The sequence below is a fragment of the Tigriopus californicus genome, chromosome 5 (genome assembly GCF_007210705.1).
Source record: "Tigriopus californicus strain San Diego chromosome 5, Tcal_SD_v2.1, whole genome shotgun sequence".
Lineage (NCBI taxonomy): Eukaryota > Metazoa > Arthropoda > Copepoda > Harpacticoida > Harpacticidae > Tigriopus > Tigriopus californicus.
This window is the reverse complement of record NC_081444.1, coordinates 13,994,282-14,022,080: the sequence shown is the minus strand read 5'-3', so window position 1 is coordinate 14,022,080 and position 27,799 is coordinate 13,994,282. Positions and strand designations below refer to the sequence as shown.

Here is a 27,799-nt window from a genome sequence, read left to right as displayed (position 1 = left end):
TGGTTTTGCTGTGAAAGTCTAGGACCAAAAGTGATGGGTTCTGATCTTTCAGACATTGTATACCAATACCATGGGGATCAATCATAAGTGACCACTTATTCGAGTGAAGTATGCTTAAGTAGTTTTGTCGGTAGTAATCCACGTTCAAGAACCACGATTTTAGGGGTTTGATCTTCAAGAACTCCTTCGTTGATACCGCGTCTTTGGTCGGAAATCCAGATAGATCACAAACAGATTTCCAAAGTTGTTTCAAACTTTCTCTCTGGCATGGGTACTCGCAACATGAGGAAGTGACCATCATTGAAATGAGAATAGATTCTCCGCAAAGCCATTGCATTTTCTCCTCACTTTCGCTCAAATGTTTTTGCCAATTTCGGCATTCCTCCTCCAAAGAGTACGACAAGATTTGCGCACGTTCCAACTTTGCGTTGGTCTCTTGGATAAGATATTCCAATTGGTTTTTCTTGTGAGTTCTGTTTGCCAATTGCGATTGAATTGTTCCAATGGTGGTTTCTGTATGAGCCACTCTATCTGTTTCTGTTCGTAAAGCTGTCATAAGATCGGCCAATTCCGACTCGGCCTGAAGCAACTTGATCCGTTTGGGTTCGATGCTTTTGAAGATTTTGGTATAGAGATCAATGGCTCTAACCCACATGCATAAGAAGCTTCCTAGTTTAGAGACCTTGGCCACTTCATCGGGAATGAACTTTGGATTGTCTATGTATCGTCAAACCCTCTTGCAGATTTGCTCTGGGATGTTATCTTTATCGATTTCGATGAGTTTCTGCTGAAAATATGAATCACCCAAGATCACTTTCGCGGTATTCCAGTCAGCTTTCAGTCCGAGCAAAATGCACACAGCCTCAAAAACCTGCTGAAGAAGCTCGGGTGGATTCTTCATCTGTTTTAATTCACTGATATCCGTCCGATCAATGAGACTGATGGCCTCCATAGCTGCTTCAAGTGAGGGCAATGCATGTTCCAAATTTCAATGTGCATCGGCTGCTAGTTCTTGGGTCTCTTCCGATTTCTTTCGAGCTGCCACTTCTGTTCGACGGAAAGCTTTGCTGGCTCTGTCCAAATTCATCTTTTCTTGTGTTAACTGTTTGTTCAGTTGCTCAATCTCCAAGACCAAGTCGTGAACCTCTGGCTCCAGTTTTGTGACTTCGCCGGATAGTTGATTGATTAAACTATTAGCTGAGGTGACGCTCCTAATCCCGGACTTCAAATTGTCATGCTCTTGGATCATGGCGTTATACTCGGGGACAAACACCTTCGGGAAGACCGTGAGAAGATCCAAAAAGTGGGTGGTGGTCACTTGATAGCCGTTTTCCAACATCACTTGATGAAGACGAACCAATACTGCTTGGAGTTGATCTTTTATAGTTGAGCCGACATTGACATCTGATAATCTTTCCTGAGCAATGCTTGAAAGCGTTGCCAACGACCAGTCTTTGATGAAAACACATCCACTCTTGGATATCATGTAAGGGTATCGTGAAGAAATGGTGTCAAACAGATCCGATGAAAAGCTAAAGATGACGTGAATTTGTTCTTGAATCACGAGTCTTAGATTGTTTGTGGCTTCATCTGTCTTGGTTGCATTGCATAGAGCCTCATATACCTCTTCATTTGAATTGTATAGCTGGGCTTCTTTTTCTTGGGCGTCAAAGGCGCCAGGAATGTCAAAATAGAAAAGAAATGCCTCATAAATTTCTAAGACACTCTCAAAAGTCTCTTTTTGAAGCTCCACTTTGAGAACCGTATCTTTTTCAGACAGGGCATCTTTATACGCTTGCACCAGCTTCATTTTGAAATCTTGGATATCGTTGTTTTTTACAGGTTTTACGTCCAATTCCAAAAAATTACTCGTCACTAAAGTTAAAGAAGATTTACCAACACATTGGCCACCCATAATCAAGGTTGTGTGAAAACGTTGGAAGCTCCGACAAAATTGGGTGACGTAGTCCTTGAAGTCCTTGGTCATCACGATTTGATCATTGAAGAGCTTCCCCTTAATGTGATCGTAGGATAACTCGAGATTACGCTCAAGGTCATGATCGGCCTTCATTTCCACGTGACATCCAGTATCATTCGATGAGAACATGGAGTGAAAGGTTGTCTTGGAGTCGAAAAACTTTCGGTGGTAGTAAGCCGAAAACTCTTGAACCAGATCGGAGAGGTCGGCTTGTTGGTAGAATACGGAATATTCTGCCCGGATTTCGTTCATCACATGGATGCCTAAGTTTTCTAGAGTGGATATTTCATCCGGATTGGCCCCGTACATCCCCGAAATCACGCGGTAAAGCTGGTGATCACAAATGGCAGGGAACCTTTTCTTCATGAACTTGTGAAAGCCAATGAGGAATGCTTTGAACTCTTGGATCTCTTTTTGTATCTCTTCAGAGTAATCTTGAGCAAAAATCTCCAGAGCTTTAGAAAGTATCTGGTCGTCGTTATCAAAAGACTTTCGAAAGTACAATGCAATCACATCATGCCTGAGGTCTTCTAAGCACGGCTTGATGTATTTTTCGGGACCGTTGGCCTCGATCAACAAGGTTGCCTTTGGGAGTTCCACGTATTTTTCGGCATTTTCGTCGAACACAAACCGACCCACGACAAGTGATTTGATGTATGATAAATGATGAGATTGCCCAAAAGTAAATCCTTGAACAATTATTACCGAATCTGTCGTGACTTGATTTTTATGCAATGCTGCGTCCTCGAAAGTGAAGTCTCCAGAGCTTCCCATTCTTAAAAAAAGGATTCTCGTTTTTGGTGGGAGAATATCCAAGACTTTGTCGATGACTATGGATTTCCCCGCTCCACGGTCCCCAAAAATAAGAACGTTACGCTGATTGCAGACAAGAAACCCAGCAGTTTTTGCCACCTTGTCGATTTCCTTGGTTGGGACAAAGAAATCTGTCGTTCCATTTTCCAGCGAAAGTTGAGGCAACAGATGTTTGGATATGATGCGTTCAAAGATGTCATCTCCAGCTTTCCACTCAAAAGAGTCACGGCAGATGCCGAGAGTTTGTTCTAAATGATGGCTAATGGTACTTAAAGCAGGTCTTAATTTTGACACTTGAGTCAAAAGGAACAAGGCATCACATAAGGTACGGATCAAGGCCTGTTTCGTCTGGGGCACGTCGTTCATTTGTTGATTGAGCAAGCAAGCGATCGTGGTGCTGAGTGTTTCCAAGAAAATGAAATCCTCCGAATCTTCAACGAGTTCCACCAATGCATTGCTTGTTTCTATAATGACTTGATTGAACCATTCCATGTGGGCGAATTCAATCGAGTCTGTGACTTGAGTGGAAAGAGTTCCAGTCTGAATAGAGCCCACAATAAAGGCTGGATCTTCCCTGAATCTTAATGAGTCCATTTCATGGATCTCACTACAGGTGGCATCTACTTCGGTCTTAATCAGAATGATCCTTAGCTTAATGTGCCTTAATGTTTTCCAGAGGCGGGCAAATTGCTCCACTTGGTCCTGATTCAGTGGCCCAAGGATAACAATGACTACCGTGGAGCACTTTAAGTTTTGAAGATAGTCACTTATGATCTGAAATTGTTCTCTTCTTCTTAGTTGTGTTTCAAAACACACTTGGAGGTAGGTGTTGCCTTCAATTTTGAGCTTTGTGGCTAGCAGCGCCAAACAATGTTTCATGGTGAGGCTAAAAGTGTCCGATGAATACAAAAGGCTGGACACCTTTAGAGAATTCACCAGCAGGTTGAAATTCTTGGCCAAAATATCCCCATTTTGCAAGCTCCTTTCCTCTTCCATGGATGAGCGAACCTCGAGGGAAGTCTGAATTTGCTTTTCGATTTGATTTGTCAGCTCCAAGGGCCATGTTGTCTCTTGACTCAGATTCTGGATCATTTCAAGGCCACCAAGGTCCAGAAAGTTGTCATAGATGTGATTAATGTTGTCCTTGGTTGCATATTTGATAGCGATCAGGAATTTTCTCAAGCTGTCCGTGCGGCCTTGTTTAGTCAGTTCTCGAATTACATACCCAAGGTCAGCAGTAAAGAGTGGAGATCCAAAACCCTTCGTGGTCAAAGCCCATTTCAAACTGAGTTCCAAACTCGGTCTCAGGATTTGAATGGGTCTCAAATTTATGGGCATAGTATGCTCATCAACCTCTCTCCGCTGAAGGGCCATAAATGTCCCACCTTTCATTCGAAGTTCCACTCCATTCAGATTCAAATGAGAGCCAGGATAGAGGTTTTTTAGCCTCCATTTCATCACGAGTGTTCTTAGAAGTAATTGTTCGTCTTTTCCCCTCACCATGGGAATCAGCATCCATCCTCCCAGCAAAAGAGTTCCAAACAGTTCCTGCTCAAAGTTTGTCCCTAATCCAGGGACGTATTTGAAAAAAGGTCGACCCCAAATGTTGGCTAAATCTTTGAACACTGCGTTTCCCGAGCGATTCAAGTGAGCCATGAAGCTTTGATCCTTTGACTGGACCATGAGTTCCACGGCGGGGTTTTGAGCATGAAAAGGATGAAACAGAAGGTCTTGACAGCTTCTCTCGTATCCAAAAATGTAGCTCTTCCGTTTGGTCGTTATTTTGACCACGCCACTGGTGTCAATGAATGAAAAGCGAATCGGAAGTGGCTCATCCAAGTCCAAGTGTTCGTAGTAACATACTTGTTGAAGAAGAGACTTGTACTTTTGCACAGTTAATGGATTCCCTTTTGCTTTCAATCCCAAGACCAGATCCGACTTAAGCTGCTCAATAGAGTTCCATTTGGAAGCGTGCGGAGGTTCCTGTTTCAAAAATTGGCACCAACTCACGTGCAGAACAATCAAAGCCACTTGAATGTTAATACCAGGGTCCTTCAGTTCCAAAAGTGTTGGCATTGGCTGTCCCATTATCTGTGAGTTAGAGCACAGTCTTCTCACATCAGATCTCAAGGCTTGTCGCATGGAATTGGAAATGAATTTGATCCAACAGTCTGGATCCAATCTAATTTTCAACGGCTCGACGAATAGAGTGTCCTCATTGTTGGAACAAATGACCCCGAGAATCTCTGGACTGTATCCCTGAAAGAGGGAAAGCATTTCAAACCTTAGTTGTTGTGCTATTTTTCATTACGGAACTAGCCAAAATTTCATTCCAAAAACTTTAGGCGAACGAAATGAGGTCCCATGGGGCTTCAAATGCTCTGAGGTCCCACTTGAGACTTGTAAATTAGGTGTCTTACCCGCTTGGTAATAATGCAGTCTGTTCCTTCGCGAACAATGAAATGTAGGAACCAAGGGAATATTTTCAAAAGGAACAGTTCCAGTGCTCTTATATCATTTTGAGACTTGTCAATTGCGCGAAGAACTTCAGCCTTGCTCAAGAAGAATAGTCGGGGTGAGCTCAACCTTAGGGAATGGATCACGACATCGAGATTGATCTGCAACGATTCAAACTCTAACTTCAAATCTTGGATCTTTTTTAAAAGAGCTCCATTGGCAAAGGCCTCCACCAGTGAGGAAGCCCTGTGGAGCTCGTCAAAGTAATCCATCGCCTTTTTGTGGCAAATAGAGAACTGCTTGTGGATGTTGGGACACTCTTCCATAATCATCAAAGAGGAGAACGGTTGGACTTGCTCGACCCACATGGTCTGAACACTCTTCAAGGTGTCCACAAATCTTTGGGCTGAGTGAACTATTTCAAACCAATTTTGAAGCTGGTTCTTCATCTCTGCGCTGTATTGGGACGATCCAAGTTGTTTCAGCGTAGTCAAGCTGCTTGAAATCGTGGCATAGAGGTCAGGAAAACATTTGACAACTAGGCACTCGTGGCGTTTGATCATTTGAATCTTTTGACCCGTCCAAGATTGTTCCAAATTGTGGACCATTTTGGCCAGGTTCTCTTCGTTTTCTGCCGTTTTGACGACTCTCACGATCTGAGGAGCAAAGCCGAAAACTTTGCTTTGTTCCAAAAATCCTAAGGATATCTTGTGGCCTTTGATTTCGGATCCCACAATCTCGGAGATCAACTTCCAATGCCTCTCTTTAAGGGACGATTTCTTCAGCTCATACAAGCAAGGAATGTTGGTCAACATGAGTTCCACTTTGGTGGATAATTCTTTGATGATGGTATTTGAGCCCAAAATGGAACCTGACGAATCGATCTTCTCTTTGATTTCAGACGTTTTCGCGAGACAGGCGTCAATATTGAGCTGATCAAAGTTAATGGACGACCACTCGTCGTAGAGTCGATCCCATTGTTCCACACACTTCCATATGGTTTCTAAAGCTGCGAGGATAGTTTCCGCCTGTTCCAAGTCTTCGAAGTGGTTCCTTTCAAATCCGTATGTAACTTCATAACTGTTGTATTTCTCTACTTTCTCTCGCATTTGTCTCAATATGGCGTCAATCTTGAAGATGAAAGGTTTAATCTCCTCCATTGAAGCGTCTCCGTCGACCAAGTTTGGATTTTTCACCTCCATCAACGTTTCGTTGAGATTCTGTCGCAGGACCTTCTCCTCAAACTCGAGTTCTTCTTGAAACAGGCTCATCATGGATTCCTGGGTTTGAATCTTATCTTGAACCTTCAAAGCCATTGTGTTCATGGTTGATTTGAGTGATTTCAAATTGCTTTTGTCATCGGGCGAGATTGGGATTGGAATCTCACTCATGATCCCATAAACATTGTCGATGCCTTGCAACTTAGTCTCGAGCAAGTCATAACGCTCGTTCATTCGGTGGACTAAATCCATGTTCTGGACGTAATCATCGGTCGTTTTGGGTTCAAATTCGATCATCTCCTTGAGTTGGCGCACGCTCTCGTTGAAATCCTCCATTTTTTCGCGACCAACTTTAGGCAAGGACTCCTGAAGTCTTGTAATGGCGCTGGAAATATTGGGCAATACGGTTCGTTTAAACAAACGGAAATCCACCTTAAAGAACGAAATATGCCGAGAATCGTGAATGTTCTTGATAAGGGAGTGCTGCTTTTTTAAATGAGACAATGTTGACTTCAAGACCTCGACGTCTGTCTCGACTTTTTCCGCGGTCGTATCTTGTTTCGCTTTGGATTTGCAAAACTCAAATGCAGTAACCTTCAACGGCTCAACCATTGAATCGCAGAGACCAAAGCCCGTTTCAGTCAAGGTCTTAAGCTCGCCCAAAAGATCCTCGCTTGTCTTATCATGACCATCAAAGAAGAGGCTTTCCAACTTTGGGATGTAATTTTCCTTTCGGCCATAAAGGATAGGTTGCGTGAATGGATAGAAGGTAGGGTCTGACTGGAGCAAGCTGACCCCTCCTATCGTTTCATTCAGCTTCCGCAGATATTGCTGGTAGACCTCAAGGAATACAGATATATCCGGCGTGTACGATATCTTTTCCGATGACACTCCGACGGTGAGCGAAAAAAGCGGCATTTCGGTCTCTAAATCTTCTTCGGGCTTACTTGTAGACTTTTGAGCACTTCGTCCACGCTGATCAGATCGGCTATGGCTGCTGGGATTATTCATGGCCTCTTCATTGTGATCGTTCTTTCCACGCTTGATTATTGCCTTCTGAATGGCAATCATGGAATTGTAGACGAGTTTCTGTAAGGTTTGTCGAAGAACAAAGTCTGCCAATCGAATGAAGTGGATCATTTCAAGGCAGCATTTGCGTTTATTGGCTTGCTCTATGAAAGTCAGCTTCCGAGGTTTAGGCACGAGTTCCTGGCTCACGCTAGCTGGACTGAATGACCTGCCTTTGCCCTCTCTTTGTTGTAGGTAATAATTCAACTCGTCTTGGTACTCTTCGAACTTGAAACCCTTTTCTCCCAAGTTTGTTTTACATGCATCCAGAATCATCTTAACTAAACTGGCGCGGAAGCTTGCAAAATTCTGTTGAAATTTCCCAATCTGGCCTTTTTGAAGGGCGAAAAAATCGTTGATGTGTTTTGTAGTCCGATCGGGAATGTCTGTGATCCCCATTGTTCCCAACATAACAAGATGATTGTGTAGTTTGGCAAAACAATGAGACATGTAACGATTTCCAAAGAGACAAGAGCTCTCAACAATAGCCTGACTTGCTATGTGAGTCTTTTGAATCCGGATAATTTTCCGCCACTTCATAAAGGATTTCATCAATTTGAATTTGGAAAAGAAAGGCATTTGAACCAAACTCTCATAGGCATGGAACTCTTGAACCCAAAGGTGGAGTGGGACAAAACGGACCTCATTCCGATAATTCCAGAATTCATTCACCCCTCTGGCACTGAAAAGAAGAACTCTGGATAGACCTCCAATTTTGCTCTCTTTATTGAAATGGTTCTTGATTTTACAAACCTTAAAGTCAGAAATTGTGGATTTTCTTTTGCCTCATCAGAGCGAACAATTTTGTACCGGTAGAGTAGTGCTTGCGTAGGAACAGGAGTAAGATAAACGCTGTCCAATTCTCCACTTTCAGATGCTTTCTTGATCCATAGGGCTAATTGAGTTGGCACTAAACAATTGCCACCCAGCTCTTTGACAAAGTTAAGAATCTCTTTGTCCAGACTCTTCCTCATCTCAATTGGCATTGAGGACAAGGTTTTCTTCTTCTTTAGATTCAATTTAGAGCTCATTTTGCCACAATGAAAGAAAACCTTTGGGTATAAATTGAGAGCCGTTTATTGATCCAACTTTTGCATGCTACCTGGGTCAGCTGGGAAGAAGTTTTGTTTTACCCTCAATTGAAGTATCAGTTTTTTTTGGCATAAAACAGTACTTTGTCACTAAGTTAAACAGGGCCCATAATTCATGCGATACCACTTAATGCCATAATCATGAATACACATTCCAGTTGTTAACTCAAACCGTTGCTTGAAAGCTAAAAGCAAGTTTCCTGGCGAAAGGTGATCTACTCAATCCCCCTACCCAGCCTCCAACTTTCCTCTCTCTAGCCAAGAACAAGATCCCTCTATACCTTTTCAATTCACCCAAGGAAAACATAACCTCTGAGTGAAATGCCCTCTCTAAGTAAGAGAGCTCGCAAACGGCCGTGAGGTACACATATGAGCCAAAGAGGAACTTCACCGAGCAAAGAAGAACATCCAAGAGCGCTCAGGCCATCAGATCTCTCCACATAGCCTGGCTGGATCGAGACAGAGAGTTTGGGGGCCTGGTGGGTGTTTTCAAGAGAGTGAGGTATACTCGCGAGTAACCGAGGCGAAACTTGAACGAGTCGCCCCTCCTCCGGTGATGCTTCTTTTCGGCAGGCTAAAGCTCAGAGTCCGTGTCAAGCTCAGCAGGAGAAACCTGAGGGTGGTTGTTAGTCACCTTCTGACGGTCGGAGCGAAAGCAGCTGATATCGACAAATCCAGGAACGAGTGAATGCTGGCCTGAACTTGTCTGTCCGGTCAGATTGATGTGATTGCAGAGTGTCCGCTTCAAGCTTTTGTTTTGAACATGCTCGGTTGTGCATGGTGAGTTTCCGTGGGCGTCATCCAGCACTCTCTGAATGAACCTTACGTGTACATATTTAATCAAGATCGAATAACAAACCGTGACCAACAACCGTCGAAGACATTCAACGGGTAAGATTGTTCAGAGCTAATCTCAAGTAATGAGTTGTTGAAGGTAGCAGAAACCTCCCGAAGGCCATTAATGTGGAGTCGCTTCAGATATATGCCGTTCCAATCATTTTAGTCGTCATGACAGTCAGAAAGGGTTTGGTCGATATCTTGGTGGTTTTGAGTGTCGATGGAAATCGTTTTCTTTTTGGGAACAGATCAGAGAGAATTGCATTTACTTTTGGAGACGGGAAACTTTTTTTTTTGCCCCAAAGCTTTCCCACCCGAGACGAGATTGAATACAAGACTTATTTTATTGGTTTTCGAGGCGAGCATGCATTGACTCTGGGATGTGACCTTGGATTAGAGTGAAAATTGTGTTTGAGCTCTGATTTTTAGTCACAATCAAAATGTCCAACCAATATTGTGGAACTGATCCATCTTTGGCTCGTTGAACCAAGTTAGTCAACAAAGGGGGATCTTTGAGGGTCAACTTTTTTTCCTCAGAAACGCTCGTCAAAGTCGATGTGCGCTCCATGAATGTAGAGAGGGATCACTCGGTAGAGGCCTTGTGACAAGTTTTGATGTAGGCTCTAACTTTTGAAGGAAATGTGGACCCATTTCCTATGGGAAACGACCCTCTTCCACCGCCGAACCAAAAACCGAACTCCTGACGAATAACCGTCGCGGGATGGTTTTTGAAAGGGAAAACGGAACCGCATGGGAAGAATAGGGAGTTCTTGCAACCTGAAAGACGTCTGTCTCTGAGCACGCTTTGATGTAACAAGGAATAAAATTTTGCTTCAAGCCAGCTCGCAAATTCAACATGGTCTCAGAAGCCTTCAACAGACACATTTCTTTCTTACAATCAATGTCATTTATGTGTAGCATTGAACCAACCGATGTCGGTCCATTTTTTCAACATAGACAAAGCAACTGACAAACCCATTTTTGGAGTCACTGTTCAAACTGCACTTCTTTCGACCTTGAGACAAACAGTCACGATACCTGAATCCACAGATCTTTCTGTGAGAAAAAAACTCGAGTCTTAACTTTTTATGCTCAACCTTTGGAGGAAACAAATGGCTTTTTGTCAACAGGAGTGACTTGATCAGAATTAATTGAGCTTCATCCGTAATCCTCTAAGAACTACGTCGTAGGAGTAGGTAGGGCAAGATGTTAAGCATACTTCCTGACACCTACCCAATTTACGACTTCCGTCCTTCATATGAACCCTCCCAAGGAAAATGGTCAAAGTCCTAATGGTATCTCAAATAGCTTTAACCATCAATCTTACTTCTATTTCATCCTCGCCTTGTTCTTGTGTCTTGGCGTTACACGTTCGAGATACCAGCGTGTCTTCAATGTGTTTGCACACACTTATAAAACAGAATACATTGATTCCAGGCGTCATCTCCTCGGACACCAACTTCGGGTTTTGAATCGTGTCCCAATAATGATCCATCCACGACGTCAAATATTCTCGTGATCAGCTCACTTGGCCCGGATTTCATGGACCCGAGTGAGGACATCATTGACGTTCTCTACCGTTTCCGAGAAGATCCATCTGCAAATCAAAGTCATCACCGTCGAGGCACGCCCACGCATCGTTTCTTCCAACGCCATGACAGCCTCGACGGAGCCAGCTCTGCGGGTAGGTATCCCAGCGGGGGCGTGCCCAAACACCGATCCATCTCGCTCCAATTGGAGAGGGAGGATAGTGGGGCCTTAGAGGAAATGGGGGCTGAATCCATTTACGGTGGGCGAGGCGAAACACCAGCTAATCTTCAAGGCCGCATTGAGGCCCACCCTCGGAATGTGAGAGTGGATGTGATTCCCCAGGGAAGGAAACGGATTTGAAGCATGAATTTGAAGCCACCTGTGCGTCTGTTGGATTAAAAGAGCACTTACGCTAATAGTTGTTTTTCACGATGAAAAACCGCGGATTCTTCTCAGCTGAATCAAGTACCCTCAACAGGTGTTTGAAGTAAGCTACCTTTGAAAAGATAGCATCAATTCAGATGCCCTTTTTTTCAAAACTGTCTTCAGACACATCACAATTTCATGCTTCAAATCCGTTATCATTGGAAATCAGTGTGATGAGGACCCCTACATTTTGAAGCGTAGAGCCAACTTAGATTTGGTGGAGCTCCCCAACGGGGTTCGAACCCGCCGAAAAGGCCTGAACCTTCAAAAATCACAAGCTTTCAAGTATCAGCCTCCAAGTAGTGCCAATTATGGTCATGTGCTCGGAGGGGGTACGCGATACGGGTCTTTTCCAAGATTGTTTAGTGATTCAAGATCCAGTCTTAACTTGGAGTCCAATTTCGATCCGGTCCTCGAGAGCCAAGAGGACGATTTCTACAACAGTTTCGAGAAGGAAGAGTCTTGTCGTACAAGCGAGGACTTGTACTCTAGCATTGGTGGCCTTTCCGCGGGGCCTCAAAAATCGCGCAACACCGACGGATCATTATGTGATCGATCCAATGAGGAGGCCTCTCCTCTCACGGACAATCCCGTTATTCTCTCCTCCAAAAACACTCAAACAGAAAACGAGGAAATTATTGCAAGAGAGATCTGCCAAGGCCATCGGGTTAATGGAGTAAGGAGAGCTCCTTGCTCTACGGCATTTTCGTTTGCTTCAGCCGCAATAGAACCCATCTTGATGTGTAGAGTATACTCTTTTTCCATCTGTAGTCGTAATTAGTCGGGCTATATTTTCAGAAGTCCCATGCATGTGCCAAGGGCGAATAGACGGACGGAAGAGTCTTTCCGACAGAAATTAGATTACACTCCTCGTGATTTCCCTCCCGATCTGTTCCCACTTGCATGAAAGGGAACACTGAAGGACGTTCGCCGTTTGTAGTTTGTACTGTCTGTGCACTCAAAGAAAACATGCCTATTTATCGACATGGCTCTCGCATCTCAAAACCTGGGCCCTAACAAGCTAATGACGTTGGTTCCTGGGGAGAGAAAAATTCAATTAAACAGCATCCAAAAGTTCCGGTTGTTTCACTGCCAAGCCCACATTCTGGAAGAGTGACCTTGTGAGCAGTGAGGCATGAGCTGATCCGCTCAGGCTTTGTTTGTTTTTTGGGGTGAAAAAACTTTCCTGAATTATATAGCACAACTGGATGGGGTTATTCATTTAATAGGCATTAAAAAATACGAAGAAATTTATATTCTATAACTATTTCGATAGAATGTTTCCCAGCCTTGCAACATCCAAGTCTGAATGAGGCAAGTGATTTTTGTCCGATTTCTTTTGTATGATAAAAGTACCATTGTATTGTGTTGGCTTGCCATGAGTTCAGCTCTGGTGATGACAGATAAAGTCTGCAAACAAGTGGTTAGTACCATTGAATTGTCTTTTTGTAGCACGCTAATTGTGCTGCATTATCATACGGAGCATCATTTTGGTTTGAAGGCCTTCTCCTTTTTACGAGTTCGGCAGGCTTTGAACATTCATCGTATTTGTTTTCAAGCTCTCTAACTTGGTCAAGGGGATATACCTTCAAGGATGCTCTACAGCCCTTTTGGTGGATATTTTTCTGATTTCTATAAGGTACCTTATTTGCAACGTCACTGGGCCCAAAGAAAACGGGAAGAGGCACGGTAGATTGCTAAATAAACTACTAGTGCCGTGCCTTGAACACAATTTCTTTTCTGGAAATTATGTGACCCAGGTCACTAATTATGCATAAGAATTTAAAAGAACTATTCGAAGACAACACAAACGGATTATAATCCAATAAAAAGGAATCGGCCCAATTGGCCCTCTATTTGGTAGAGGCTGAGTGACAAAGCGCCCTCTGAAGTGCTAAACGTAAAACATTTTTCATGGAGCGTAGGGAGGCTATAGGAAACACGATGTCGGTTGGTTAACCCACGATTCTAATACTTTAAAACTGGGGAACTTAGTTGATACCTGCACACATATAAGCCACTTAAGGCATTCAAGGTTGGTTCAAATGCTCAGGCAACTAACACGGATTAAGTTTCAAGAGAGCTAAGCAATTCTTAACACCCTATCATTAACTGGAATGCTTCCCAAGAGCCTGTTATTAAAGGCCAACCAAGGCTGATGAGAATAATTTGGGCCCAGTTATTTGAGAGGCACGTATGAGTGCCATATTTGCTGGGAGAATAAGAAGAAAACGACGAGAATAAGACTACGACGACCAATAAGAAGAAGAGGCTCTAGATGATAAGTTGGAGGCTATTTGGTATTCTACATATACAAGCAGACGCAAGTCGGCATTATTGGTGAAGAAAGAATGAAGCCCTTGTACGAATGTTTTGTCGGCATATCCAAGGCCCTTGAGCCCGGTTACAACCTCGGCGTAAGCACGAATAATTACAGATAGGCCTCGGTACCTAACAAATATTTACTTGTGACACTAATCCCGTCTGTGTGCATGGAACACCCTACAAAGGTCTGTGATTGTCTTTTGTAGTACTCAATGTTTACATGTGGCATGCTATCTAAATGGCAGATCGAATTAAGCCATCATAAAGATTCCCTAGATCAGGTTGAATTTTGCGACCCAAAGTAATCAACCAATTTCCGACCTTTGTTGGTCAGTTTCGAGAGACTCGTTTCCCCCTCGTCATCCTTGTGGAACTCGATTAAGGTTCGTCAAACCGTCTGGTCATGATTGGATTCGTAACCTTGGGTTGCTTCGTCAGCATGCACCGCCAACCCAATCACCTTACATATTGTGTTCCCCATTGAAGGTCTTCCTTTCTTTATGGTTCTCTTTCTTGTCTTGTACAGAAACCGAATGGAAAGAAGTCATCCTCGACCACGTTGATGGGCAAGCAGGATTCGGTGACCAACGACAGGAACTCCACGAGCCGTCGAAGCAAGCCAATAATTTTTCTTCAGGTTGCCAATCGGCTCTTGGGAGTAGTGGTCATGATAGTCTTGGCATATCACTGGGCAGGCTACTTGGCACAGCTACACGACAACCAGTTTTGGTTCGTAAACATTAAAGTAAGTGGCGACCAAATCATTCCTTGCGAGATTATCTGGTCCTTAAAAGGGAAAGTGAGCACTTTTGGATGACATTGAGGTGATGAATGAATTTCTCATACGTATATGATAAATTGTGGCAAAAAGAATTATTCTAATTATTCACCTCTCATTGTTATGGAGGCAAACGGATCAAATTCCAAATTTGGCTCACAGAAGACCACAATAAAAATTACTGTGAAAATTGCTGTACCAGTCTACCGGGTGCCCCAATAGAAACGGACTTCAAACCTTAGGTATGCCTCTTTTATGATTGAGGCTGCGAAAACTGAATTCGGGAACAATTAAAATGTCAAAATTATCTTTATTTTCATTTTCCATCTTTGGTTTTTTTTTCTCACTCAATAGTACTTTAAAATCGAAAGGCAGCAGTCACAAACGTATTGCTTTGCAAACTAGCCTGTTGGCGTTTGAAAATTGAATTACCTACAATTTGGCCAGGTGACTGACATGTAGCTCAAGATGAGGCCGCTTTTAAACAATATAGGAGACACAAATAGGCGATCGATTTTTAAAAAACAGCATGCCACTTGCTTTGGTATATTTTGTTACATTTATTGTAAGGCGACGACGATTATTTCTGCATTTTGTATGGGTAATGAAATAATTATTCTGGCTTAAGCTGTACACTGTACTTACTGACGAGGTTTGGCGGGCGAAAATAGAAATATCCGTATTATGGATGGCGCCACAATCGCCACGATCCATTCTATATCTAACTTGTTCTCAAAAAACTAAATGCTTTTCGGGCGATTTTCTTTTTCTTTTTTTAAAATTGATCTAGATTATAACAAACTCCGTCTAAAACTGAATCTAACTCCATTAGAAAACAATGTCTGTAAAATGTTTTCAGGAAGTGAAGCGAGAGATATCCTTCCGCACAGAACAAGGCCTTTATTATTCGTATTACAAACAGCTGGTTCATGCTCATTCATTGGATCAAGGCATGTCTGAACTTCGCTCCGATACGATCACGGAACACGGTCGAACCATCAACATTTTTCATCGCTTCAACATTCACCAGGAGCTCTTTTTGGCGGCCTTATATCGGGTGATCAACTTTGGGCTCCGACCCATTTTCTTCTACATCTACTCAGTGTTCTCGCTTCAAGGCATGTTCTTGTGCGCCATGTATCTGATAACGTGGAACTTGAGTGGAACATGGCTCTCAGGCGTTCTTATGACGGCCTTTCTTATCTGTCACAGGTATTTATCACGTCCAACTTTTCCTGTTTCAGCTTGAAAACCATCTCGGGGGTTAAGAAAGATCTTTGCTTTATGGAAAAAAGTAATTTTGGTCTCCCCCAAACCAACCGTTCACCTTTCTCCCTCGAAGGTGCATGTTCCATGTCTGACGTGCTTGGATGATTTCTTGCCACACAAAGCATGTTCTCGTGTGGGAAAACCTGCCAGAAACCATTAAGATATAGCTCATTGAAGCGTCCGTCCACCCCAGCATCACACCCACGAGAGTCGGGTTAAAAATTGAATAAAAACAACGTTCCACTCTTTCAGAATGAACGTGACGCGAGTAGAGTTCACAATTCCTCTTCGGGAACATTTCTCTCTGCCTTTCATATTTTCTCAGTTCTTCGCCATTGGACTGTATTTCGATGCCAAAGGACGGAAGTACGAGGTAAGAGCTCCCCTAAGAATACGGGATTTCCTGGCAGTTCAAACAGATGAATGTGGAGCCAATAAAAGGAACACTCACATCAAAGCATGGAGACCGATCAATCAATCATTTTTTGTGCCTGGCATATTCCATTTGGCTGATTTGAATGGCCATGTAGAGAGAAAAGTGGCTTTATATTTGACAGATTGGTAAATTGAGATTTCCCGCTCTAGTTATTCCAATGATCAATTCTTTATGGTACGATTATAAAATTAAGTAGACAGGCGCGTTTTTCAGTAGCGAAAACGGAGCCGTTGAGCTTACAAACAACTGCATTTCTTTATTCGCAGTTTTAAACATGTTTTAAAGGCAAAAAGAAGGCCACAACGTCAGTTTTTGTTTGCCTATTTCATAATGCTATATTTAAGAGACTTTTGAAGTGTTGAATAATCAAGTCAAGGTAACCAGTGCAATGCTAATCCAATACGAGGGCTCCAAAATGTTAGTGATCTCTTCCAGAAACTGCATTTGATGGCTATCTACCTACTGACCTTCTTGCTAACCGTCACGTGGCAATTTGCTCAATTTGTTCTGCTCCTTCAAGGCTTGGTGTTGTTTGCTTTTGCTCTTCTGGGAATCTTGGAAAACAACAAGGTTGGTGTCCCAATTTGGGTTTGTTTTCCATTTTGTTCCACATGAATTAGGGTGTTTTGATGTTTGTGTCGAGAGCGCAGAATCTCAAGGAGAAGACTCGAGGCGAGTTGGGCGTTTATCTAAATCATTTGACCTCTATTTCTCAGTCAGAGTGAGCAGCTTTCCCCGAAAAAAGTTAGCTTTCTTTCTTTATTTTCACTCGAGACAAAAGAGAATGGTAGATGAATGAATGAACCGCCATTCGTTCTCAGTTTTTTTCCCTCTTACATCTAGTTTGCGTTATCTTCGCAATGGTTCTGTTGGATCAAATTCCATAAAATTTTCATTGCTTACGATTTAGGCTAAGTTCCTCGAAAAGGTCCCTTTATCAATCCATTGGAAAACTGGCACAAGAATGGGTCAACATATTTTGAAGATAGATGTGGAGCTTATTCATCTTGATGAATATCCTGACTTCATTGTCATGGATCACATATTAGGCATGTGAAGTAAAAGAAATTCTGCAAAAAATGTAATCTGGCGCCCTAATTTTGGGCATTTTATGGAGGGAGAACTTGGACAAGCATCACAACCAACTCGCACCGCAATACCATTGAATTTACCATAATTGAGTGAAGGTGTGCTACAAAACTCAAAAAATGAAAAAATGATGCAGTTCCGTCACTGCACGAACATTAGTTCGGACTCGAGTCTTTTTCTCGATTGTGTCGAAATTGACCGGGCTCGTCAACACAAAATTATTCATTTTTTTCTTTTCAATATCGCAAGACGAGTAATTTTGCTTGACCTGACTCTAGTAAAAGACACGAATCCGGCAAAAAGTCAAAATATCAAGGGACTCGTACGAGTCCAACTTTTACCGGACTCGCCTCAGCACTAACCTTGGCTCAATATAGCAATATTGTTCGCTTCAACAAGTCGGCAAATTAAATGCATGCAGGGTACAAGTTAGCTGGCCATGTCTTTTGCTCCATCGAATGACGTCATCTTGCTTATTTTCTCTTCACTTATCCAGCAATTGGACCAGCATTCAATACAACTTTTTTAAGCAAGTTAGGCTTCAGTTATTTTTCTTGTTTATGCAACAAATCATCATGAATCAAGAATGAACATTAGGCGTCAAGACTTAAGCCTCGAGATCAAATACACTTGTTAAAAGGTACATATCGTTTTTTGGATGGGTTTTATTGCAGGTCTCCAAGATCTTGGCAACCATTTTAGGTGCCATCGTGACCGTGTGGTATCTGCAGTTCTATCAGCCAATGGTTCTCAACTCCCTTGTGGTGAGTTTGATCCCTGTGGCTATCGTGATCCTTCAAAGTTACAACGAAGGTCGTGTTCGACGACCCGGAATATGGAACAACCTTCAGTGGTCCATTGTCAAAATTGGTCTTGGGATAATTTCAACCATCGTCATAAACACACTTTTGAAAGTAAGAATGCGAGGCAATCGTGCCACTTACGATTTACTAGTATACCTAACAATATGGAACCACATTTTATTTGCTTTATCCACTTGTCTAGGTTCTATCTGGTCAAGACGCGGACAATCACATTTTTCGCTTTGTTCAATCCAAGTTCGGCTTTGTGGATCAAACGGATTTTGAGACTCGCCTTTATTTGTGCCTACCCATTTTCCAGCCACTCCCATGGCAATACTACCTCGCTATGAACGAGAGTGGTTCCATGAGCCTTTATTGCGCGTTTGTGATCCTTGAGGTGATCCTCATAGCCTTGAGTGTCTTCTGGCATTGGCATCATAAGGCCAAACCCGAAGATAAAGCGTCGAAGCATGAACCAACCGGAATTTATCATTGGTTCCGATCCAATCCAGACGTGGATTTCATTCGGGACAGGAAGATGAGTCAAGGATGGTGTTTCCACATTGGTGAGCATCCAAATATAATTTTGTTCGCCAGAATACAATCAAATCGACTTCGGGGAACTTTCCTCGAATGGCTAGAACATTCTTATTGGGACTTCAAATTCATTTGTTAATTTGAAGTACTCCTGGTCTCCTAGAAATGTTGTACAGTAAGTTCGTGGTCTCTTTGGCACGAAACAAAGCTTTTTGCACTGGGTTTCGTGAGTAGTTTCGGCAAAGCTGTGCAAACAAGTTCCGAACAATAAAAAGGATTTCCGCCTCGAAAACCTCGATCAAGTACTTCACGGATTGACAACTTTGTGACTCCAATTGTGTTATTTTTAGGGCAGTCCCTGATTTTGGCCATTCTGGCCATGACCACTCTGCGGATGAAGTGTTTTTGGGGTCCATATATTTGCATCTTTGCAAGCGTGATGGTTTGCCATCCTGGTCTCTGGAGCTTTGTGGTCTCCAAACTTGGAGGAGGTCGAGGGAATTGGAAACTCACAAATTTACTGAGACACATTATCCTCGCTTCGTGCATTTTCGCACTCTACTCCTCGTACAAAGGCCGTATCCACGAGGAACTCGAAGACTTGAAGTACGTGTCTCAACATAAGGCGTGTGTGAATTGTGGATCTCAATTGCTGGTTACTGATATGTTGAATTCCGTCTTTTCTTTCTCTAAAGAGAGTTTCACGATCCAGACACGGTGGAACTAATGGAATGGATCCCCAAGCAGACCCCGCCTAATGCTGCGTTTACGGGAAGCATGCAGCTTTTAGCGGGAGTCAAACTTTGTACCGGAAGGCCGCTCACAAATCATCCTCATTTCGAGGACAAGGAACTCCGACATCGCACCAAAGAGGTACGACCAACCAACTAAGCAAGCAACGACTCTTGTCCCCTTGGTTGCCACAATGGCCTCCTTTGGGGGCTCGTTTATCAGGCTTTATGAGGAACGAAACAAAGACGAAGAGAAACTGTCAAGCTACTTTCCGATTAGATAAAATTAGCATAAACGTACACGCGCATATCTTAACGTAGATGCAATATGGCACCTGATGGCAGAGAAAGATGAATGGACTAGATCTCCTCCGACGACTTCAAATCGTAACTGTTGGTGATGTTAATAGTTGCGGTAGACAGGCAGCATTGGTTAGTTAGTGCTATGCTGATTTATTGCGGTTTTTGTCGGCCTTCGACCTCCTTGGAGTTTTATATTGATTGGAATATAACCGTAATAGTATTCACCCTTTCTGCATCAATGCATTGGTTGAAGTCACATTTCCTTCTCCAACTTCAAGAAGAAAAGGTTTGCAATAGCATACGCATGTACCTAGAATCGGAAAGGTAAAGGTAATTGTGGAGAAAAAGGGATTGGCAAGTCATGATGATCTTCTCATCAGGAAGTGTTTCAATGTCAATGACATGTCTTAGCAGCATTGACATGAGGCCATGATAATCAACTTAGCAAGGCTGGGTGTATGTAGTTTTTTTTTCTACTTCACCTCCACATTCAAGACCTCTCTCTTTCTTTGGCAGTTGTATCAGATCTATGCCCGCAAGTCACCTGAAGAGGTTCACGACATTCTCGTCAAGTACAACACATCCTACATCATCCTGGAGGATAGTATTTGTCTGTCCAGATCTGACAAGCGATGCAATCTCCCGACCACAATGGACCTGACCAATGGACATGTAAGAGAACATTATTGTTTTGTGTTCTTGGTTTCTCGCTTTATCATGAAACTTTTGATTAGACAAAAAGCGGATCCTTTGCATTATGTACATATAGTATTAGTATATTTAATAAGGATCCAATCAAGTGAAGATAAAATCGATTTTTGGTGTAGTGGTTCTTTGCGGGTTGTTTCCTTGCGATGCATGCATGTTATTAAACTAAGGGATGAATGTTTTCTTTAAAGTGACAATGTTGTGATAAGTAACGGGGGGAGGAGTGAAAAAATGTCGGAACTTATTTATCCGACACTGAGGCTTCTAGAATTGGCGTTTTATTAAAAGTTACTCTTCAAACTTAGTGGAAGTCCTTAATCATCTATTTATGTAGAATAAGTCGAATATTTTTAAAGAGTGCATTTTGGATTTATCTGATTGATTTCTTGCACTGAAAAAGAACCAAACAATTATTGCTGTAGATTCTTAATTTTTGCACATTGGGAGAAACAACGGCTTTGGAGTTCAAGTTCAAGCACTTAACATACATACGAGTTTTTGGGTGTTCTGGATTGAAAAACTCACTCTTTCTTTATGGTTTTTATCTGAATTTGAACCCATCGCACTTTTAATCTGAATCAAGCACCATTTCTTTGAAAACGATCAAACATATGGCATACCGTACTTAGTTCAGGTATTGTGAGATCTCAATGACCAATATACTCTACGTATTAAGATAATGATATCACAACAAAAATTTCCCCTCTAAATTTTCAAATGAGGTTATATCGAGCAAAGTAGAAACTTGAAGTCGAGTCTTAAAATGATATCTGCTAAGGAAAAGTGTAGATGTAAAGCAGCCTTAATGATACTCCCCTTCGCCTCAAAATTTATTTTCTTCCCCACTTGAATGTATACTCTTGTTTTTCTCAAAGGACAATGATCGGCTAAACTGTTTGTATACTGTCTTTGACAGACCCCATGGGAATAATTTGCTGTAAATTGTGGCTTTAATTTGAACTTTGACCTTGCCACTTCCAAGTACAAGATACAAATGCTGCAGAAAATTCTCTGATCACAACACATTCCTATTGAGTTTTGGCAAAGAGACAATAATGCTTCACTTTTCGGCCATGAAGAGAAGAACACCCACGGGATATCCCATTCTTAAGCTCAATAAGAACTTTAATGGTTTTTTCTTGGAATTTCCATTTGCAATATTTTTCTTTAAATGTGTCGCAAGAGACAGAAAGTGTTGTCTTATGGCAAGTGTGTCTCTATTATGCCATGATCCATGATCAGTTCTGGAGAGGTCCGCCGTTTAAAAGATAAAGCTCAAAGTCAAGTTTTTGGCATATTTTAAAATTTGAGATCCTTGCCAGATTTGTGGGATACGTCTTTTTGTGGGGATCTTAATGATCTCCATGTTTTGGGTGGATTTCATGGCAATTCAGCAAGCAAGATAATTGATGGGCTCAACTATTTCACCTTCCCTCATAATGGTTATGCTTTATAATGTAAGTAATTGACTTGTTTGTAGACAAAAACTGGCCGTTAAAATCGATGAATATTGTTTGGTTCGGAATAAAGCATCAGCTCTCACGGTCATTTTAGTTGAATGCAATAATTCAGTATGGGTACTGAATCTCAACCAAAGATTACGATCAGTCGCAATACAATATCAAAATATACCCCGTTTGCAAATCGGCTTTGCCCAACTTACAAGTTTCATTTCAAGGTTTATTCTCATTTTTGGTTTTGGACCATCCAAAATTTGACTTAGAACCATACTGTATGATCTTAGAATCAAACCATGGAACACATTACTTGCATTGGAAGTCATCATTCTATTCATGTTAAACGAGATAATGGAAGATCAAAAAGTGGTCTCTTCTTCTTCGATACTTCGAGATTCCTGACCTACAACGATGAACAATAATTGCTCGACTTGCGTTTTTTTGTTTGGTTGACGTATATTTTCCAGCATGCTTGGTATCCATCAATTTTCATGTCAAGCATATTTTCAACTTCATTGATTGTCTCATACTACTCCATCAACATGGATTCTCAGGTGACAATCCCAAGCCTGTGCCTAACCATGGTGTGACGATGCCAAATTTGGTATGCTTCCATGTGTCCATCTTCGATCGTAAAATGTCATAGTAGTTGGCACAGATGGCCAGGTTTCCCTCAGCTCACTTTGACAAGTTATCCCCCTACCTTACGCATGTGTGGCCTTGGATTCCGACAGATTTTCCTTTGATTGACCTTGTTCGAGCAAGTGATGCATAACCAAATCTAGGGCTTCCTTAATGGATATCAATGGAAGTAGAGGAGGCAATCTGGACGAGGCCCTGATACGAATAGATTTGCTCGCACTAATTGAGGGAAAGGGACCAAGTTCGATGATGGTTCCCAGAGAATTTTCATTGAGGGCTGGCAGCAACAAAACGTCTTCTACTCTTAGTCTTATTTTTGGTTATTTCGAATAAATGAACATTTTTGGGATGTAAAGACAAACCTATGGCTAATTCAAACTGAAGAGAACGGGGTTAGAAAATATTAGATAAGACCAGCGTTAACCTGTTGTGTCCTTACTCATGAACGGAAACAAATCGTATTTAAGTCGATAATTATTGAATTTCCTCAGAATCCAACTTTTCATCAAGCTGGAAAGGTTAGACCATTTTCAAACAGCCAATAGATGTGTTCTATGGTTTCAAGGATCAAAGTGTGTTTTATGTTTCTTTTTGTCAAGAACCTTACCTTTTCGGACAGTCTAATAGTTTTATATCCTTAAGTAAAGCAACAATTAGCATTTCTTCTCTCCTCGTTATTCCCTCAGATTCCTGACGACGGGATTCGAGACCCCGCCCATTTGGTGCACGCCCCCCATCGGCGGTTTTGCGATGAGATCCGCAAAGGTCAAGCTCCTTTCACGAGGTTTTTCAAGAAGGTGTTCGGAAATCGGACATTCCGCGTGTATCAAGTGCTCCCGTGATCACGATAGTATTGACACATCACGACAAGTGAGACTTGTCACATCAAAATGTGCTGTGATAATGGCGCGGATTTCTCCCACGGACTTGGTGCACTGCTTTTAGAGGTCAGCTCTCTTGACTGATTTCTTCATTTTCCCAGCATTCGTACATTCTTCGCAAACTCAAAACCAATTCATGTCTTCATCGTAGTTCATTTCTCGTCATCATCTTCACCGTGTTTGGCACTCTTAAAAACCAAGGAACCAACCAGATCATGGCTCGTATATTTGATCGGCGTATTATGTTGGAAGAACCTCTCGATCTTCGAATTTGCCGTGAGAATTTTCATTCGAGTATGTTTGAAATGTTGCATTAAAAAAGAGCTGTGTGATAACTCGGAGATGTTTTAATCTTTTCGTCCGTGAACGGAAAAATACCAATAGATCCAGATCCTTTTAGAGCAATAAGTGGTGTCCAATGCATATATTAGAAATTAGCCTAATTTGACGTTTCTAGGACATTGCATATCCAAAAAAGGCATTCTAGAACGTCTTTGAAATTGACGTAAGCACCCTTCAGAAGTAAAAGAATCGTTTTGATACTTGAAAGGAAGATCCTCGATTCTCGAGGCCATTGGGCTCGAAACCTCATCAATTCACGGAGTCACGGCTGACACCGGAGCATATTAATCCATCCTTGTGACAAGCTGAATGCCAACACCGTGGTCCAGAGTCATAGGCCAATTTGTGGTCACAAAACCATAACTGAGGGAGGAATAATGAGGGGTTCTTATCCATTAATTTGATCCAATGTCCTCCTGACTTCTTAGGTTCACTCGTCTTCCTGAGGTGTAATTTGGGAAAAGTGCGACGTCATTGACTTGGACATCTCCTTGGGACGAGATGAATGGAAACGACGGAAGATAGAGTAAGCAACATCAAGATACAGGACATGGAAAACTACTCATAGAGTACAAGGAATAGATGAGATTTGTAGCTTTTGGATGGAAAAATAAAAGTTACATAAAATATTATTAGGTCTGACTTTTGTCAATGGCTTTTGGAGTTTCCAAATGTGATTAATTACTATTGATTTCAAATTGCAGTTGAATAACATTTTAGTTGCATTTGTTTTTCGTTGTTGGGCTCCCAATTTGTCGACCATTTAAGTTTTATGTATGACCTATCTTTGACCAACTTCGACAAACATTGACCCAGGATAGAAAAACCAAGTATTCGCAAGTGTTGCCTAAGAAAGCATAAACACAAATGTCAATCACATTAAGGTTTTATGCAATTTTCAGAAACTTTATGCTTCTTGGTGCTTGAAAAAATCTATTTTGACCACTTGCTAAACTCAGTTATGTTTGTGTAAGAAACTGATCGGGAGGTCCAATATTTAGTTCCAATAACTATGTTACTCTCGATTGTGATATAAAATCTCTCTTTGGCTTTGATTTATTCAGTTTGTGCTATGTTAAGAAAACCTTGAAGTTTGCTCCTGTTATCATTTTGATGGTGTTTAAATACCTTCTTTGCGCTTCACTACAATTTTCTTTCTTCTGTGTAATTTTTTGAGTCTCATTAAAACACATGTTGCTCAAATAAGTTCAAAATAAATTGCACTGTATGTTAGAGGCGATGCCAATTTTGGATAATACATTGTTTCCCCGTACAATAATTCTGACCCCTCAAATCATAAATAAGACGGTTTGAACCCCTTCTTCTGCTTCTCGTATTCGAAGGCCTAGGGGCCTTATTTTCGGGTCACTACAACGATACCCCTACTCTTTGCTTTTCATCTTGAGATTACAAAACCAGATCAAATTTGAGGTGTTACCAATCACTCCTGAACTCAAAACATTCAAACCATTGAAAACAAATTGCTAAATTTACAAATTCAATCTTAGTCAATGAATGTGTGTAAGACCTAATAAGAAAATGACTTCATGTCACGTTCTAGCTCACCTCCTAGGACGCACTTCCGGTAATCAGACACACTTTTTATAGTATTGGGCCCTTGCGACCCAATGGTGTAAAAATAATATTACTTTGTCTTGACACCAATGCGCCAAACCGAGTTTGACAAACATCCTTCCTGATGTCGGATGGCTTAATTCACAAAAGAAACTTCATTTCGTACTGTGCGGTACAAGAACAAACGCCAGTGTAAAATTGACGGAAATTTGGTGTCATTCCATGCAGATTAGCGAGTCACTTTGATTGAAGATGCGGAAACCACGTTCTATTCTTGTCCGCTTACCATTTACTGTATATGTATATCTCGTACTAAACTGTGCAAGGGTACAGACTATTTGTATGCACCTAGTGATCGACGAACTATGAACCTTGACGAAAATGTAAGCGGAGCGCACACACATAGAGCACATACGTACACACACACACACACACACACACACACACAGCAACGCGACGACAATTGGGATCGGGTCTAAATATGCTTGTTCATGATTAATGTCAAACTTAACGTAACGAGGACCTTGAAATTACCAGACTGCCAAGAAGAAGAACTTCAGAAGCCATGAATACGCTCCAAATTTGGGAAACATCCACTACCGACCGCGTGCCAAGGGTTAAATTTTTGTGAGACTCAGAACGAATACGCCACCACAAGTTCAATGTTTTGTGAATAGATTCCATGTTCTAGTACATACGCCTATGGTCGCAATTTTCAAATACAACGGCACGACCTTCAAATAGGTATAGATTATTATTTATGGCTTGAAATGGAGGGTACGATTAGATTCACTTACGTAGACGATTGAATAATTTCTCGATTTGTGTTCGACTTAAACGTCAGCTTTCTGTTGACGAGTTTTCTCTCTTTTTATTAAGAATAACGCTATAAATTATCAGTTGATGTGGATGGATTTTTAGAAAGGGAAGAAGCTCCACTTCTTTGGTTTATTATGGAATCGTGGTCTTCGTTTGCGTCGAGGAGGATTGGGTGGGGGTGGAGGTGGAATAACCACCGGTTGTGGACCAGCCGGTCTGGATTTGACATACTTGACACTATCCGAGTTGGATACCACCACTTCCATCTTGGGCGGCTTGAAACCTGGGGGTTCCCTTAGAACGGGCAAAATCTCTTTTTTGATCCTTCGTCCACCGTCGGTGTTGCTGTTGTAATCGAAATCGGCCACCACGTTCAAGTCTTGAAGCTCCCCATCGTGGGACAGTTCCCGAATGGTCTCAGTTTGCACTGGGATGATTTGATCAATGTTAACGAGTTGCTCCAGATCAGCTCTGGAGGTCGGTGTGAATGCCCGAAGGCCCTTGATATCATCCTCTTCAGGAAAAGTCATACTGACAATGATCACATTGGGGCCTTCAGATCGAACATCAACCCGTGGACGAGGAAGGGCCTTGGACTTGTCGCCACCACCGGGTCTGAGAATGATATTCATTAACATGTTTCGCCTCTCAATGTTACTGGGCAAGCTTTTGGGGATGCGACCAAAGTCTTGGTCGGGTGAAACTCTGACCGGGGCTTCATTGGAAGGCTCCAAACTTTGATCCTCTGCTCCTAGATTTTCGGGTTTGATCTTTCGCTTGGCTTTGGAATCTTTGAGGCCCTGTTGGAATGCAAATGGGTCATAAGAATCCCCGGAGGTTTCAACTCGAGGTGCAGGGGGTCTCGAATCGGGAACAAAGCTTTGAGGTCGCGGCTTTTGACTGGGTTTGACCGGCCTTGGTGGCCTTTGAGGTGGTTCATAAGAGGGCAATGAGGTGCTTGGAAACCCACCGAACGAGTTCGAGTTGATTTGGGTCGGACTTAACGTGACTGGATGCTGGAACTCGTGTGGAACACTCTCAGTGGAATATGTCGGATTTGGCTGAGGCAAACTTTGCGCAGATCCGATATTAGCCTGACCAAGATCAAAGGGCTGGAATGATCCCAAGCTGTTGCCATTATTTGAAGACGGAAACGAATACAAAGGAATATTGCCAATGTCATCGTAGTCCAACTGAGGGTCCACGTCGCTGGGCGAGTATGTGTCCAAGGGTGTTTCATTTGAGATTCCAAAAGAAACAGGCGGTGGAGTAACGGAGTCTTCCACGGATTGAAAGAACCCTGTTGAGGCATGACTAAACAGTGGGGTTTCTTGGGAATCAATGATTTGACCAGATGGCACTCCATAAGCGGTAGGTGGTGGAACGTCGTCATCGTTATCATCTGGTTCGTACGAGGAGCCTGAATGTGACTGACGTTGATCATCCATAAAGACGCCAAATTGGGTGTTTAATGGAACCCCTTGAGGAACCCCGTAGTTTGTAGAGGGCAGCTCGATGGGTGTATCGAGGGGTACGCCGTAACTTTGCTCTGGTTGCTGTATGGCACCATGATTTGAAATGGAGTCTTGTTTTAGTATTCCATAACTAGAGACCGGTTCTTGATGAGCATGTGGTTGGTTTGGACCAATATTGCCTTTCGACCCACCATGGTTGGGCGTCAATT

At 42.2% G+C, this 27,799-nt stretch overlaps 2 protein-coding genes across 2 annotated transcripts; one reads left to right on the top strand and one right to left on the bottom strand.

Moving 5' to 3' along the window:
* Nucleotides 1-970: 970 nt before the first annotated feature.
* LOC131880544 (uncharacterized) lies at nucleotides 971-8,527 on the bottom strand. The gene is made up of 2 exons (XM_059227206.1): nucleotides 5,212-8,527; nucleotides 971-5,050 (listed from the first exon to the last, which is right to left on the bottom strand). Exons 1-2 carry the CDS (start codon nucleotides 8,113-8,115, stop codon nucleotides 989-991), a joined length of 6,966 nt encoding a protein of 2,321 aa, XP_059083189.1. The 5' UTR covers nucleotides 8,116-8,527; the 3' UTR covers nucleotides 971-988.
* A 2,970-nt stretch (nucleotides 8,528-11,497) lies between these two features.
* Nucleotides 11,498-23,714, top strand: LOC131880545 (probable C-mannosyltransferase DPY19L3). The gene is made up of 11 exons (XM_059227208.1): nucleotides 11,498-12,096; nucleotides 14,272-14,490; nucleotides 15,383-15,735; nucleotides 16,045-16,165; nucleotides 16,664-16,798; nucleotides 17,992-18,231; nucleotides 18,323-18,686; nucleotides 19,008-19,263; nucleotides 19,353-19,530; nucleotides 20,208-20,363; nucleotides 23,185-23,714. Exons 2-11 carry the CDS (start codon nucleotides 14,308-14,310, stop codon nucleotides 23,338-23,340), a joined length of 2,142 nt encoding a protein of 713 aa, XP_059083191.1. The 5' UTR covers nucleotides 11,498-12,096; nucleotides 14,272-14,307; the 3' UTR covers nucleotides 23,341-23,714.
* Nucleotides 23,715-27,799: the final 4,085 nt, after the last annotated feature.

Bases quoted from the DNA above. Each gene is read 5' to 3' on its own strand.
- LOC131880544 (XM_059227206.1), bottom strand. From the start codon at position 8,115: ATGCCTTTCTTTTCCAAATTCAAATTGATGAAATCCTTTATGAAGTGG. The intron at 5,051-5,211 runs GTAAGACACCTA...TCCCTCTTTCAG, and splicing joins ACTGCATTATTACCAAGCGG to GGATACAGTCCAGAGATTCT.
- LOC131880545 (XM_059227208.1), top strand. From the start codon at position 14,308: ATGGGCAAGCAGGATTCGGTGACCAACGACAGGAACTCCACGAGCCGT. The intron at 15,736-16,044 runs GTATTTATCACG...CCACTCTTTCAG, and splicing joins GCCTTTCTTATCTGTCACAG to AATGAACGTGACGCGAGTAG. The intron at 20,364-23,184 runs GTAAGAGAACAT...TTATTCCCTCAG, and splicing joins TGGACCTGACCAATGGACAT to ATTCCTGACGACGGGATTCG.